This window comes from Hyperoodon ampullatus, assembly GCF_949752795.1.
Source record: "Hyperoodon ampullatus genome assembly, chromosome: 11".
NCBI lineage: Eukaryota > Metazoa > Chordata > Mammalia > Artiodactyla > Ziphiidae > Hyperoodon > Hyperoodon ampullatus.
The window spans coordinates 41,011,716-41,026,805 of record NC_136924.1 but is presented as its reverse complement, the minus strand read 5'-3'; the positions used below and the strand labels follow the sequence as shown (position 1 = coordinate 41,026,805).

The following is a 15,090-nucleotide window of genomic DNA, read 5'->3' as shown; positions in this document are numbered from 1 at the left end:
GGGCTAAGCAGCTAGCACTGGTGGATCCAGCTCCACCTTGGCTAATGATGAAGTGCCACCGAGAGCTGCCACTTGTCACTGGCCATATGCATATGGTCCTGCAAGAAGCCTACACGGAGAAGGGAGAGGTAACTGGTCGGGACCCAGTCATCTGGGCCTGGGAGCTAGTGACCCCGTTACTGCTGGACATACTCTCCCCCGCCCCCTGTGTAAATTGCCTCCCTTCACCTCCCTACTGGCGAATTCCAAAGCACGGTTCAAGACTCTGAAGTCGTCCCCAACTCTGTGTTCTTCCATCTTTTATACCATTGTGGAATTATTGCCTGTCACGTGGTTAGCCAGCAAGGCTCCCCAGCTCCGCCGCAGCGAGGCATGGTCACATGACTAAATTCTGACCAATAGGGAGCGAGCAGAGGTGAAATGTACACTTCCGGAGCCACGGCCTTGCTGCTGTGCTGCGTTCACCCACCCCCTTCCTTCCAGTTTTCTCCTGCCTGCTGGCCTGAATGTGATAGGTTGGTGGGAGCTGGAACAGCATTCCGGGACCACAGGATGCTAGATGGCAGAGCAATGAGGGAGCACTGCTCAGCTGGGGCTCTGACGAGAGGAGGAAATAAACTTGTGCCTTTTTTGGCCACTCGTGTTTTGGGTCGTGTTACCGGGAGCCAGGAGAGAGGAGTGGTTGAGAGCCAGACACCCTGGGTCAACCCCAGGTCCACCACGTCCCGTCAGCGTGACCTTGGGCAAGTCACTTAACGTGTCTATAGCTCAGGCTCTTCACCTGGAGAATGCGGTAATAAAACTACCCACCCCGGGCTGCTGTGAGAACCAAATTAGTTAATTCCACGTGAAGCGGTTAAAATGATGCCTGTGAGTATTGGCGATTGCACCAGCTGAACCTAGAGTCTAATACGCAGGCTTTCTTCCATGTATCTACAGCACCAGAGCTGCTCTAGAAATAGTCTGAGCTGAGTTGAACGGACACTAATGCTTCTCATAGAAATACAGGAAGGGGTTTAATCAAGTTTTGTGTACGGTGGAAAAATTAAGTTCAATAGTACTTCTGGACCAAAGAGCGCCTTTTTTTTTTTTTTAACAGATGGGACTCTTCAAGGTTACTGCCCTTTATAGGTAAACGATTCAGAGGGAAAGAAGATGCCTTTTTCATTATCGACTTCTTGTATTAAATTGTGCGAAATAATCTTCTGTGGGATGATTTGTATAGATTTCCTTCATATATTTTTTCCTGATAATAAAACAAGGAGAAAAAGAAATCAGCAAATGCCTGACTTCCTAAACATTCTACTGTTTAATTGGTGTGTTAACCCCAGGATACAGAGTGCATTCCAGCCCTATGAGCTAAAGGGGGAGGAAGGGGGCATTTCATCACTGCTGATTAGTTTAGGGACCTGTGCATGTGAAATGTAGGGATATCTTAGAATTCCATGATTGTAAAGACATTTGCTCATCCCATTTGATTTCTGTGAGATTCTCTCTTAATTCTCCTTATTTAGGCCCCCAATGATGGACCCACCGATAAACAGACATTAGAAAAAATACTGGTGGATCCCCTCCGAGTTCAAGCCAGAGCTTGATGAATAGATAGATAAATAAGTAAATAAATAATGGTGGGTTTTTTTTTAGTGACAAATTCACCTACTGATCTGCATTTGACAGCTGGAACTCTGAACTACTCCTGGGGCCTGTCTGATAATGAAGAAGAGGCTCCAGACTTGTTCTGGGCAGCCCAGGAACCCCTTCCTCTCCCCAGAGAGCCCTCCCTGCAGTGGGCAGCTGGCACTGTCCTCCCCCACGTCTGAGCCACGCAGCCTCCTCCCGGAAGCCCACCCGGTGCCTTCCCCTGGGACTCCTAGTGCCCTCCGTGTACTCCATCACCAGCACCCGTGTCCGAGCCTGCTGGGGTCTGCCAGTGCCCAGGTGAGAACTGTCCAAGGAGGGGTGTTTACAGGTTGAGGGCACAAAGGAATCTCAATCCCTGGTCTGCGCGGGGACCAATGGTTTCCTCGCACTTAATTTCTGGCTTCTTCGCTCTGAGTCCTTCTTCCCCTTCTCTTTACCAGGAGGCTATGCTATAGCCCCAACCACTGCTGCTACAGGGCCTCTGGTGAAATATACCCCAAGGGTCCCGAGCCCTTGGGTGGGAAGGATTCAGGGAGGGTGAGCCAGGGGTCCAGGAAAGGACGGTGCCTGCTCTATGGGCCCTGCATGGCCAGCGCCTACCCCCGCTTTCCCCGAGCCTGATTCCCTCGATGATGCCCCCACTTCCCACCCACCCCCCTTGACCCTAACCTGATCCCAGCCCCCTCTGCTTGCCCTCCCCACCCGTACCCCCATCTCCCCGCTGCTGCCCAGGCCCCCGCCTGGCACTGACTGCAAAAGCTGCTCCTTGGCCAGGCTGAGGTTGTTGCAGTCCAGGGCTCTGCGCAGGTCACGCAGTTGGCACTGCTGCTGTCGCTCAAACAGCAAGGCGGCGCGAGCCTGCTGGACCCTCTGCCGGTCCCAGTCCATGTCTCGCTGGCGCTCTTCTTCCTGGAGCCTCTGGAGAGAGGAGAGGTGACTCACCACCGCCTGTCCCCAGCAGAAGAGACCCAGGGGATTGTCTCTAGGAGCCGGCCTTTCATTTTACAGATGGAGAAACTGAGGCCCAGAAGGGGGCAGGTAGGTGAGCAACGTCATGCCGGAAATCAGAGGAGACACCCCCCACCTGCCATCATGCTGGTGGCCCAGCTGATTCCCCCTCTTGGGAGGCCTTGGCTGGTCCTCTGAGCCTGAAGGGACAGCGGAGTCTCAGTTCCAACAGTGGTTCCCAGCCCAGGGCTCCATAAGCAGGGCCCATGGGTGTCAGGTCCTCTGCATCTGGGATGCTACCAGTGGGCAGTGGCACCACCTGGCTGGACACTGGGGTCCTCTGGTCACTTCTAGAATGTGCTGATGCCACAGCCCCACCCCGGGACAATGGCTCAGGATGCTGGGGGTGAATTTCTCTGTGCCCTTTACAGCAGAGTGCCTTGAAAGTATTGTCTGCACTTACTGTCTCCTTGCCCTCCTGCCTGTTCTCTCTCCAGCCCATTAGACAGGCTGCCACCCCTCCACCAAAGAAGTGACTGCCCAGTGCTGGGTCTTGCATCCAGTCGGCAGCCCAGCAGTGGCGTTTGACCCAGGGGTTCCCACGCTCCCGGTGAATTCACCACTGCTTGCATCCCTCCTACCTCTCTGGCTGCTCCTTCTCAGGCCGCTTTGCTCTTTATAAACGATGGGGGTGGGAGGGGAGGGTCCCTCTGTCTACACTCACTCCCTTTGTGATCTCCAGGTTCGCCGCTTTAAATACTGTCAGTGCAGTGATGACTTCCTGTTTATGTCTCCAGCCCAGATCTCATTCTGAGCCCCAGACTCTACATCCAGCTGCCTGCTGGGCTTTACTTGGAAGTTGTGTCAGAAAATATAACTTGTCCACCAGTAGCCGTTTTTCCTTCTTTCTTAATAAAAGAATCACCAGCACTTCACTGCCTGGAATAAATACTACATTTCTTCTTTATAGTTTGGGGCAACCTAGTGACTGAGTTGTCCAATGAAATGTAAGTGGAAATGTCTTGTGAAACTTCTAGGAAGTGTCCTTAGCGTTCTTACCCCTTCCTTCTTCCTGCCAGCTGGAATATGCACACGATGACTGGAGCTCAAGCAGCCATCTTACACTAAGAGGTGGGAACCAGGTACTGAGAATGGCAGAACTTTAGTCAATGGTCGTGGAGCTGCCATACCAGCCCTGGGCTGTTTTCTTAAGGATTTAGTCTACATGCAAAAGATAAAGTTCTGTTTTCTTTAAGATGGTGTTATTTGGGATTTTCAGCTGAATCCTAGCAGACCTAGATATCTAAAGAACATTGCACACAACATATCCAAAATTGCGCTTGTGATTTCCATTCTCCCATGAACTTCCCTCCTGGACTTGTTCCTCCCACCATCTTCCCATCTCTGTAAGTGCCAACTCCTTCCTTCTCGTCACTCAGGCCAGGATGCCTGGAGTAATCCTTAACTCCTCTGTCTCTCACATGCCATGCCAAACCCTTCAGCCAACTCTGTTGGCTCTAACTTCCAAATACATCCAGAATCCGACCACTTCTCAGCACCACTGCTGCCAGCGCCCTGGCCTCAGCCAGCACCATCTCTGACCTCAACCATCAGCCTCCCCAGTGATCTCTCTCCTTCCCGCCTTATCCCCCTAAGTCCACCCTCAACACAGCGGCGGGAGGGATCCTGTTACTGTGAGATCCTGTCTCTCCTCTGCTCAGAACCCGCCAGAGCTCCCCATTTCGGTCACAAAAAAGGCAAAGTCTTCCCCAGTGGCCTGCCAGGCCCTCAACCCTCTGCCTCTTGGACCTCATCCCACCCTCTCCCCTCCCTCCACTCCAGCCACCAGATGCCTCCCTTCTCTGAACAGGTCAAGATGGCCCTTCCTCAAGGCCTTTGCCCTTGCTCTTCACCCCACCTGATCGTCCTCCCCACCTTCAGCCCTTTGTTCCAGAGCCATTGGTCCCCTGATGACCGTCCTCACGCCCAGCAATCTCAGCCCCTTCCCCAGCCTCCTCCTCTCCCTAGCGCTTGTCCTCCTCTCACTAGAACACAGACTCCTTGAGGGCAGCTTCTAGGGCCGAGCGTGACAGTGGCTATAACTAGATGCTTGAGGAAGGTGGCAGGGAGCACAGGGCCCCGTCTGAGGGCCCGGGGGGTGGGGGTTGGGGAGGACAGGCACCAGCTTCTCCTGGACTTGCTGTTTCTGAACCAGGTGGATGTGCTCCAGCTGCTCCCGGCTCATGCCCTTCCAGCGGTCGGGGACCACGCGATGGGGCCCGAAGGAGCTGGCTGCCTGCTGGGGGTTCTCCGAGAGCAGGTCCCCACGCAGCAGGTTGGAGATCTCGGCCAGGTTGTCCTCTTGGTCTTGTTTTTTCTCTTGAATTTTCTTTTCTGCTGACTCCAAGGCCTGCTCAGGGCAAGATATTAAGGGAGATGCTCTGAGTGACCCTGGTGGGACTGAGGCACAGGCTGGCAAATCTCACTTGGGGCCCTTGAAGGAAGAATGTGCTAAAGGGCACCGGGGATGGGGGGAGGTGTAGACTTGTCAGGCATGGATGTGGGGCGGCCCTCAGACCCCCAGCTGCCTGGGAGATGCTGGGTGAGGGGACTGGGCTCAGGGAATCACTACCTGTTGGTCGTGTGCATAATTGCTGCACGTCTTTGTCTGCAGTGATTTGCAAAAGCAGGGAGCTGCCTCCCCCTGTTAGGCTGCCATCTCCCCTCGGCTTGGCCTCACCCACCCCAAGACAGGGCTGTGTACCCCTCCGTGTGGTCCTGGTCAGCCTTGGACGGCGGCGGGCCAGAAAGAACAGCCAACCAAGTGATTCACAGCAGTGGTGATTTCTAAAAGGTGTTCCCACTGCCCGGCAACCTCAGCCCCAGGGATAAATAAATTCCTGGCCGAATCCCTATTCACATGAGGATGATGGGTGGAGGGAACAGGCCCTGGCTGTGTGACCTGGAGCAAGTCACCTCCCCTCTCTGGGCTGCAGTTATTTCTCCGTAAAGTCAAGAGACGGATTAAGAGACATTTGTCAGTGTTACCAGTTCTCTTTAGTAATGAATGGACAGGGCACTTTTTGAGGTGCCCACACACAGCAGGCGCTCACAAGGAGGCCCGCTCAACTGCGTTACGTAAGCCCATGCTTTGCAGCTGGACAGGCTGGGATTTGAATACTGGACTTGCGGTATTTGGAAGTCCAGTATTTGAATCTGCCAAAGCAAATCAGATTAGTACTTAGGCATCCCAAAGAAAGTCAGTTCCCCACTCTGAGCCCGTTTCTTTATCAGTTAAATTGGGTTAATCACGCCCCTCTGAAAGGGTGGTTGAACACAGTGACTAATAAGAGCAGCCGGGATTGAAAAGAATTGCGGGGCTTCCCTGGTGGCACAGTGGTTGAGAGTCCGCCTGCCGATGCAGGGGATGCAGGTTCGTGCCCCGGTACGGGAGGATCCCACATGCCGCGGAGCGGCTGGGCCCGTGAGCCATGGCCGCTGAGCCTGCACGTCCGGAGCCTGTGCTCCGCAACGGGAGAGGCCACAACAGTGAGAGGCCTGCGTACCTAAGGAAAAAAAAAAAAAAGAATTGCTATCATTGATGAGTCAAGGAGGCTGGGGCACGCCGGGGAGGTGGCTGTGTGTTTGTCTTCCCCTCCAGACAGAGCCTGGGGTATACACCTGGTTCTTGTTGAATTCTTTCACAGCTGCGCAAACCACCTTTCTGGTGGTGCTTTCCAGATTCTGTAAGTGCTTGGCTGTTTCGTCAAACTGCAGCCTTGTCTTCAGGTAGAGATCCTCTGAAAGGAAGCAAAACGCAATCAAACCTTGCGTGCCTGCCCGGAGATCCTTCCGAGGTGTGCAGAGCACCCTGTGGAGTAACTGTTGGTCATCACGGCCCCATCCAAAGAAAGGGGGTGCCTCGGAAGGCTGTGGGAGATTGACATGAGTCAGTTCAAGTAAAGCTCTTAGATGGGTGCCTGGCAGTGTTAGCAATCACCACTGCAGCCTGGTAATGTCTGCTATGGATTGGTAATGTCTGCCATGGAACCAGGGGAGAGGGGTTTAGAGGGCAGCATTGCAGGAGGTAAGGTCAGACTTGTTGGTCCTTGAAATAAATTTGGTTTTTATGGAGTAAAATGAGAAGCTATTGGTTTTGAGCAAAGGATCCAGCTTAACTTTTTTTTTTTTTTTTTTTTCTTTTTTTGCGGTACGCGGGCCTCTCACTGTTGTGGCCTCTCCCGTTGCGGAGCACAGGCTCCGGACGCGCAGGCTCAGCAGCCATGGCTCACGGGCCCAGCCGCTCCGCGGCATGTGGGATCTTCCCGGATTGGGGCACGAACCCGTGTCCCCTGCATCGGCAGGCGGACTCTCAACCACTGCGCCACCAGGGAAGCCCCCAGCTTAACTTTTAACGGGATCATTCTGGCTGCTGGGTTGAGAAAAGACTCTAGAGAGACAAGGGCAGAAGCAGGGAGACCAGTTAGAGGTTATATATTGGAATGATCCAGTTGGGAGATGCTGGCTGCTTAGTCCAGAGTGGTAGTGGAGGACATGGTGAAGGCGGGTGGAATTTGGGATGACTTGCTGCTGGACTGCGTGTGGCATTTGAGGGCAAGGAAGGAGTCAAGATGACTTGGGTTTGGGCCTGGGCAACTAGAAGAACAGAGCTCCCATTGATGGAGGTGGACGGGCAGGTTCAGGGAATGATCAGAGTTTCTTACTGGACACGAACTGATATAGCCTGGACCTATGTCTTGCCCACACACTGAGGGCCGGGACCGATGCTGAGTTACTCTGAACTCCAGCATCCCACTGGGACCCGGACAGAGCACAAGCTCAGAAGGTGTTTCCTGCATGACGGGCACGTGGCTGAAGATGTTTAAATCCTGGAACCCGGGTTCTCATGTCTCTTTCTTTGGCCACGTGGCCAAAGTAGCATATTAGTGAGACTTAAAAGACAAAATGAAACAAGAAAAAAAAGGGGGGGGATTGATTTGTTGAAGAAAGTATTGAGACCCATTTGTCTTTTTTGTTCCATTACCTGCGCATTTTTGGTTGGCGCGGGCAATCTTCCATTCCCTTTGCTGATGCAAGGACCATTCCCTGTTTTGTTCCTCTTGGAATTTCTTCCTCTGATGGAAGTTTAAATCCTCTCCCATGAATTTCTGCATTCCTGATATTGTATTCCGAGCATCCACGAGCATCATTATCTGACTGCCGGGCTGGAAGATCTTTCTTAAGGGCTAGGGGGTCGGAGAGGTCAAATTCACGGCGAGTTTCTGGCTTCTGAAAGCTCTGTTGGAAATCATTGATAGCTTTACAGAGATTTTTCCTGTCTCTCCTTTCCCGGTCTTCTGATATGCATGCGATCTTGTCATTTTGCCTCATTTCAGCAGCTAGAAGAGATACAGCATATCCATCAGCTTAAGATTCAGAGGAAAGACATAAATTTGAATCTGAGGCAGGAGATAGATGGGTCCCAAGCTAGGCATTTACAACTGGCCTCCTGTGTACATTTCATGGAGCAGGAAAAAGTGAGCTTTGGGCCAGACACTGACAACTAGTCTCCTGTTTGCATTAGGACATAGATGGGCTCCAGGTTAGACATTTAAAATCAGCCTCCTGTTTGCTCTCCGAAATGGAAGTAACAACAGAAACAAGGTAAACAGCCAGGCTTTGTCTCCAGAGGATGCCTGAAGATAACAGTCCTGGCAGGAACAGAGAGGGGCTAACCCTTGTTTGGGTAAAGGATCAGGAGGTCACATATTTCCCATCCTTGGGGCAAGGGAGACATTGCACATGCGCAGAAAGGCTCCTTGGGGGTCAAAAAGGAGGGGGCACCACTCCATAATAGGTGATGTTAAGGCCGTCCCATAGGCCTCTGGGCTGAAATACCATCTTGGAAAAAAATTTGCGCACGCATGCTGGGGAGGGTCCTAGGGCAGGTCACATGCGGAAAAAGAAGCCAGGTAATTGGCCAAAGGTAAACAGACCCGGAAGAACTGCCCTATATGAATGACTTCACCACCTCTTTACTGGGCTCCTCCTCATTAGGGGGGACGCCCACACCCTTTCTCTCCCGGTGTGCATCTCTGCCCTGCTTCTGTCTTAACTAAGCAAGCTGTTTCTCTGTGTGCTCTCCCACTTGTGCTGTGTCTCTAATAATAAACTTTGTACCTGTTTTTACAGTTTTTGCCTCCGTGAGAAATGCGTTGTTCGCTGGGGTCAAGAGCCAGGGGCTGTGGTGACTAGGATTCCTGGTTTTCATCCAAGCTCCCCAGGTTCAATTCCAGGGCAGGGAATTAAGATCTTGCTTTAGGCCACCACTTACTGCTGCCTCTCCAAGATCAAATCCACTTAAAAAATGATTTTTAGTGATTCTAAAAGTAATCCAACCTTCCAAAAGGTTAACACAACCATTAAAGGATTAGTCTTCTGAATATTTAAAAAGCACCTACAAATCAACTTAAAAAAAAACAAACAATAAACAGCCTAACCAAAAAGGGGGCCAAGGAGAGGAAAAGGCAAATCAGTATAAAGAAACCTGAATGATCAATAAACTTGTGAAAAGATCATCAACCTTACAAGATGGGAAGCATCCAATGAATTGGAGAAACACTTCAAATGCGAATAATAGCAGGTATTAGTAAGGATGTGGGGAAACAAAGATTTCTTGTTTACTGCTTGTGGGAGTGTAACTTGGTACACTTTTATAACTTTGGAAAGCAATTTGCCAACATCCCGTAAAACTGAAAACATGCACATACTATGACCTATCAATTCCATTTCTAGGTACACCAGGGACATGAACATTGGGACATAATGCAGGACAGTCATTAACATTGTTTGCAATTATTTTAAAAAACTGGAAAAAATCTAAATCAGCCACCAGTAGAGGAAAAAAGAAATTGTGGTTAAAATTCATATGACAAAATATCATAAAGCAATTAAAATGAATATTCTGTATGTAGATCACCTATAAATTCCAAAAATAGATTGTTGAATTTTTTAAATGTTGCAAAAGGATACATTCAATATAACATCATTTATGTAAAATTTTAAAACACACACACAAATTTTATATTGTCATGGATGTACATACCTAAATAGTACAAGTACAAAAACATGCATGGGAATGACCACACCTCTGAGAAGGGAAGAAGAGGAAAATGGTAAGGTGGGGGAGAGCTTTAGCTATGTCTGTACAACATTTAATTTTCAAAAAGCATTCTTAAGGTATCTAAAGCCAGTTTGGCAAAATGTTCATATCTTGTCTGGTGGCGGGTATGTATATGTCTGTCACGTCGTTTTTGTACATTTGAATTACTTTAAAAAAATTTTATTGAAGTATAGTTGACTTACAATGTTGTGTTAGCTTCTGCTGTACAGCAAAGTGATTCAGTTATACATACATATATTCTTTTCCATTATGGTTTATCACAGGTTTGAATTACTTTAAGCTAGAATTTTAAAAGGTAAAAGGTTTAGAAAATATGAAACAGTATAAAGAAGAAAATCAATTTCACTCATCCTACCATCACTCCAACTTTACCACTGCTGACATTTTGGTATATTTCCTTTCTGTCTTTTTCTAAGCATACTTTTATGTATTTTAAAACATATATATTTATATATGTATTTAAACTTAATTGATAACCCACTGTATATACAATTTTGTACCCTGCTTTTTTCTATTTAAAAAATCCTTACAGTGCTTTAAAAGAAATTGCTAGACATGATGGGGGAAAACGAATACTATTTGAGTATTTGATCTAAGAGTGGGAACACTATTATTTGAACCATATCTGGTTCTGAGTCAGCTCGGGGGTATGAGCTCAGGAGTGTGTGTTGTCTACTGTAAACAGCTGTCCCCGGTAGAAGGTCTTGAACTTTTTGGCAGAAAATGTGTGTGTTTAAAGTTTTTCATACCCAGTTTTTTAAGAAAACAGAGAAAAACATACATTTATCCTCACAATATATTTCCTACAGCTCACATAGAATTCAATAGCTGTTTTTCTTTTAAGTGAGGAAGCATCAGTGCATTAAGTTAATTGAGCACAAGAAATTGTGAAGTTTTAAAAGGAGGAAGAGCATGAAAATTGCAAGTCTTTACATATGTGAGGAAATGTGAACTGGGGTCTAAAGGCACACAGCCCTGAACCACTAGATGGCCATTCAGGGAATGCTCACCAAAGGTTTCCTGTCTAGCTTTTTCAGTTGCTTCTTTTATCTTCTGGTCACAAACCTGAACATCCCAGGCTTCTGTGTCTCCCTGGGAAAGGAAAACAAAGGGAATTAGAGCCAGATAATTTGATTCAGTTGATAACAATCCTACTGTAAGCCAAATCTTGTCATACCCGGATGCTTTTGCTTATAGCTGGTTCTTCAGCCTGTCTTAAATTTCCCTAGAGCTTCCTTCTCCCCTTCTCAGTCAGTAGATCCTCATCCTCAGAATACTGCTTAGGCATCACCTCCTCTGGGGAGTCCTCTCTGATTTCCTCTTCCAGCCCCAGTTGGTGCTCCCTGGCAGCCTTTGCTCGCCTCCCTCACAGCACGACTCCACTGCATTATAATGTGACCATTTTAATGCCTGCCTCCTCCACTCTGGGCTATGAACTCTGCAAGGTCAAGTACTGCCTTGCTCCTCATCTCCTGGGCCCAGCTCAGGCTTGCCACAAAATAAAAACTCCACTGGCATTTGTCAAATGAACGGACTGGAGGGAATTCCTGGCATTGTAGAAAATCCGGCTCAGAGAGAGGAGAATCGCGTTCCAGTCTCTGGCCATTAACTCCAGGCAAGCTCTCTCCCCGCTGCAGGACTCAATTTGCCTGTCTGACAAGGGACAGGGGGCATTATTTGGCCTGTTAAGGTCTCTCCCATCCTCAGCAAAGTCAATACGTGGAACAAATCTTCCCGGCAAAGCCTGGAGCCGTCTGCAGCTGTGCCTCCTGGCCCCTTTCCCTTCCGGGCCAGAGGGTCTCACCCCGATGATCCTGTTCCTGGCATTGAAGATCCGTTTCTGCCTGCGCAGCTCCGCATATCTCCTTTTGGCCAGGCCGAAGTCCTCCTCCAGGTCCTTGGGCTGCGCTACCTCCATTACTGCGAATCGCCAAGAAATTCTAAGAGGTTTTTAAAACATGCGAGATTAAAAGAAAAGACAACAAACATAAAACAAGCTCAAGCCAAGCGAGGCTGGCTCCCTAGGAGGTTGGGGTGGTGGGATCCGAGCCTGCTCCAGAGGCTCTCAGTCCGGCCTTCTCCCACCGCGCCAGAGGCGAGGAGACCCGGTGTCCTCGGAAACATAAACAGCTCCGGTTGCTAAGAAACAGCGCAGGGCTCGCCCGTGTTCTCGCTTTCCTCTCGCGAGACGGCGCAAGGCCCTTCCCGCGCTTTTCTGGCCTGCGTGTGAGGACGCGGCTGAGGCGCGGAGTGCGCAGCCATGGGCCATTTGGAGCTGCTGTTTGTGGAGAACTTCAAGTCGTGGCGGGGCCGCCAGGTTATAGGCCCCTTCAGGAGGTTCACCTGCATCATTGGCCCCAACGGCTCTGGTAACTTGGGACCTAGAACGCCCCCGCCTGCCACGGTCGTTCGGGCCTCTTCCCGCCTGAGGGGACGTGAGGGTGGCCTCGCGGCCTGGACTCGGGCTTGACCCTCGCTGGCCACCCCGGGGACGGGGGATGGGGTGGGAGGCTACCCTCAGACTCCACCCAGGGCGGGTTGGAGGTGGCAGGGAGTCGCTGCTCGCCGTCCACCCTAGGCTGACACTGGCCCTCGGCCCCGGACCCCCGACCCTCGGACCACCACCCCCAGGGGCCTGAGCCTTGCCCTCTGCCCCGGACCCCCGACCCTCGGACAACACCCCCAGAGACCTGAGCCTCACCCTCTGCCCGGGACTCCCGGCCCTCGGACACCACCCCCAGGGGCCTGAGCCTCGCCTTCGGCCCCGGACCCCCGGCCCTCCGACAACACCCCCAGGGACCTGAGCCTCGCCCTCTGCCCCGGACCCCCGGCCCTCGGACAACACCGCAGGCCAGACCCCCGCCCTACCCGCCACCCGAGAGGTTCCACCCTGGATCCTCCTCTCCTTCCCCGGCCCCGCCCCCACCCTTGGGCTTCATCTGCCCTCAGCTTTGGTCACCTCTCCTCTCCATCCCCTTGCCTTTCTCATCCAAAAAGATTAAGTGGGAGCGAGATCAGGAGGAAGTCATTGGTTCCAAGGAGCCCGAACAACCGTTTGGATCCAAGGAAGCTTCGCAGGAATATTGTGAAAATGGCCGCGTTTGTTGAACTTATTCCTGAGTTCCTGGCCCCGCTCTTTTTGTTTAATCCTCACAAATGGCTATGATCCCCATTTTACAGTGGAGAAAACTGAGGTTCAGAGGGGCCAGATGAGTTTCCAAGGTTGCCCAGTAAGTGGCAGAGTTTGGACTGGAGTTGGGGCCTGGCCAGGCTCCCTTTGGCTCCATGGTGGGAAACAGTGGGGTAATGAGCAGAGCAGGTGGAGTAGGGCCTAAAAGGATAGTGACCTTGAGAGTCTTCTGAAATCTGGAGCCTCCAGGTTGGCTCTCTTAGCCCAGCTTTCCTTTCTTAGCCTCAGTAAATCAATTTATTTGACAGACATGAATAGGACACTTGAATGTGTGCTTTCCCTGCACACCAAATCTGGAATATAATTATTGTGGAACTATTGTGAAATTTCTGTTGCCTTATAAAAACAGCTGCCGTTGAAGGTTTTCTTTTGCACTTAGTATATGCAAAAGAATACCTGAGCTTAGATGTATTCACATATTTGAAGATTTCCTTGCCTCTTCTGTGTAATATATTTCCTCATTTTCACTTTATTCTGTTATCAGAAAACATTGAAAAAATAATTACTGGAGTCACTCCTGCACTGTTACCCTAACTAATCTTCTCCACTCTTTTATCGGGAAGTTGCTGAGCCCACCCAGGGGGTTCTCACCTTTTAACTGGGGATTATGTGAAGGGTTGCTCAGTTACATTTTGCAGCTCCAAACAGTGCAATACTTGGAATGAGTATCTGCGCAGACTCTTGAACATCATTTAGTCCACTTGAACTACATGCCCATTACCATTCAAGATCCTGTGAAAGTGGTGCTTTGAACTTGTTTAACCTAGTGCCAAGTGACTTTCAAAATAATATTATTTCTTTTCCTAATTTAAAAATACTTTTTGCGATTAACAACATATCTTAACGTGATTGTGAAAATGCCTTTACAAATCCTCTTGCTCTCCCTAGATCCACATGCCCTGGAAGCTCAACTCCCCTCTAGGGAATCACTGGTATCCTAGAGACTATGCTTAGAACCGGGTAAAGCCAGTTGTGGATCATTTCAGCAGTGTCTTCAATACCATCTCTCCACAACGGAAATTTCTGGTTTACTTATTTTTCAATTTTGCCTAAAGTGTTAGCATTCTTTTTGCTATATGAAGGCCCAAACTCAATATAGTACTTATCCATGACCGATTTAATGGGTGATATTCTATTTATGTTCATTTGAACACTTGTTGGTAGATCATCATTTTTTAAAATCTTACAGAATTACTGGTACATTCAGATTGAATTTGTTAAACCAACTGATAATTTCCCATCATGCTCATTTCCTGTTATACTTTAATTTAGTTAATCATACTTTTTGTAATAATTTTCTGTTGTCACTGCCTGCCAAAACTTGACATGTTCTCATTTGTTTGTTTTTATCTATTTATTTTTAAATTTTTTTACTTTTTCAATTTTTTGGCCACGCCACATGGCACGTGGGATCTTAGTTTCCCAACCAGGGATCGAACCCGCACCCCCTGCATTGGAAGCATGGAGTCTTAACCACTGGACCACCAGGGAAGTCCCTTGTTTGTTTTCAATAAAATCTAATTTGGGGCTTTTTGTGGGTAGCAGAAATTTTTCATTTTAAATTTTAACATTCGTGTTTTCCACTCAGATGCAGCAAATGGTTGTTGCCTATATATAATGTTAGGAGCAGAAGAAGATGTGTAGATTAAGACAGCTCCTGCTCTGCAGGTATAGGGAGTATAAGAAAATGACACACTGATTGAAATAGAAAGCCAGATAACACTGTTTATGAAACTTTAAACAAGAAAAATACAACATCTGATTTGGGGAGTTTTGAGCAGGAAGAGGTGAAGATTAGGAAAGGTTTTCTAGAGGAGTTGGCATTTGAGCTGGGCTCAAAGCGTAAAGAGTATTTTTCCAGGGGTTTGTGAAAGTCTATTTGTGGGGTAGGTTATAGTCCAAATTGGCCAGAATATAGTGCATATTTAGGGAAGTGGTGGGATATAATGGAATTCTGTTGGATAAGTCCTTGCCAGAGTGAAGAGTTTATATTTAACTTTCTGGAAAAAAGACTTTGAAGGATTTTTATCAGTGAACTACCACAACGGTGCCTGAGTCTATCTAAGGCCATCCTCTCCACTTGTGCTTTGGATCCTGTCCCCTCCTCAGTTCTTTGCTTTTGTAATTA

The 15,090-nt window shown here is 49.1% G+C and overlaps 2 protein-coding genes across 3 annotated transcripts in view; one reads left to right on the top strand and one right to left on the bottom strand.

Moving 5' to 3' along the window:
* Nucleotides 1-1,045: 1,045 nt before the first annotated feature.
* RIBC2 (RIB43A domain with coiled-coils 2) lies at nt 1,046-11,690 on the bottom strand (the record flags this gene model as incomplete). The annotated part of the gene is given in 8 exon segments (XM_079714724.1): nt 1,046-1,246; nt 2,393-2,559; nt 4,772-4,999; nt 6,271-6,389; nt 7,634-7,793; nt 7,795-7,988; nt 10,783-10,864; nt 11,577-11,690. Coding segments are annotated over 8 exon segments (1,143 nt in total). The 3' UTR covers nt 1,046-1,167.
* Nucleotides 11,691-12,032: 342 nt separating this feature from the next.
* The window catches only part of SMC1B (structural maintenance of chromosomes 1B), a gene marked incomplete at its 5' end in the record, with an annotated part of 87,782 nt that continues 84,724 nt past the window's right edge, over nt 12,033-15,090 (top strand). For both annotated transcript variants that reach the window (XM_079715359.1, XM_079715358.1), the window contains one exon: nt 12,033-12,141. In XM_079715359.1, the coding sequence (XP_079571485.1) occupies nt 12,033-12,141 (109 nt within the window). The remainder of the gene's footprint in view (nt 12,142-15,090) is intronic.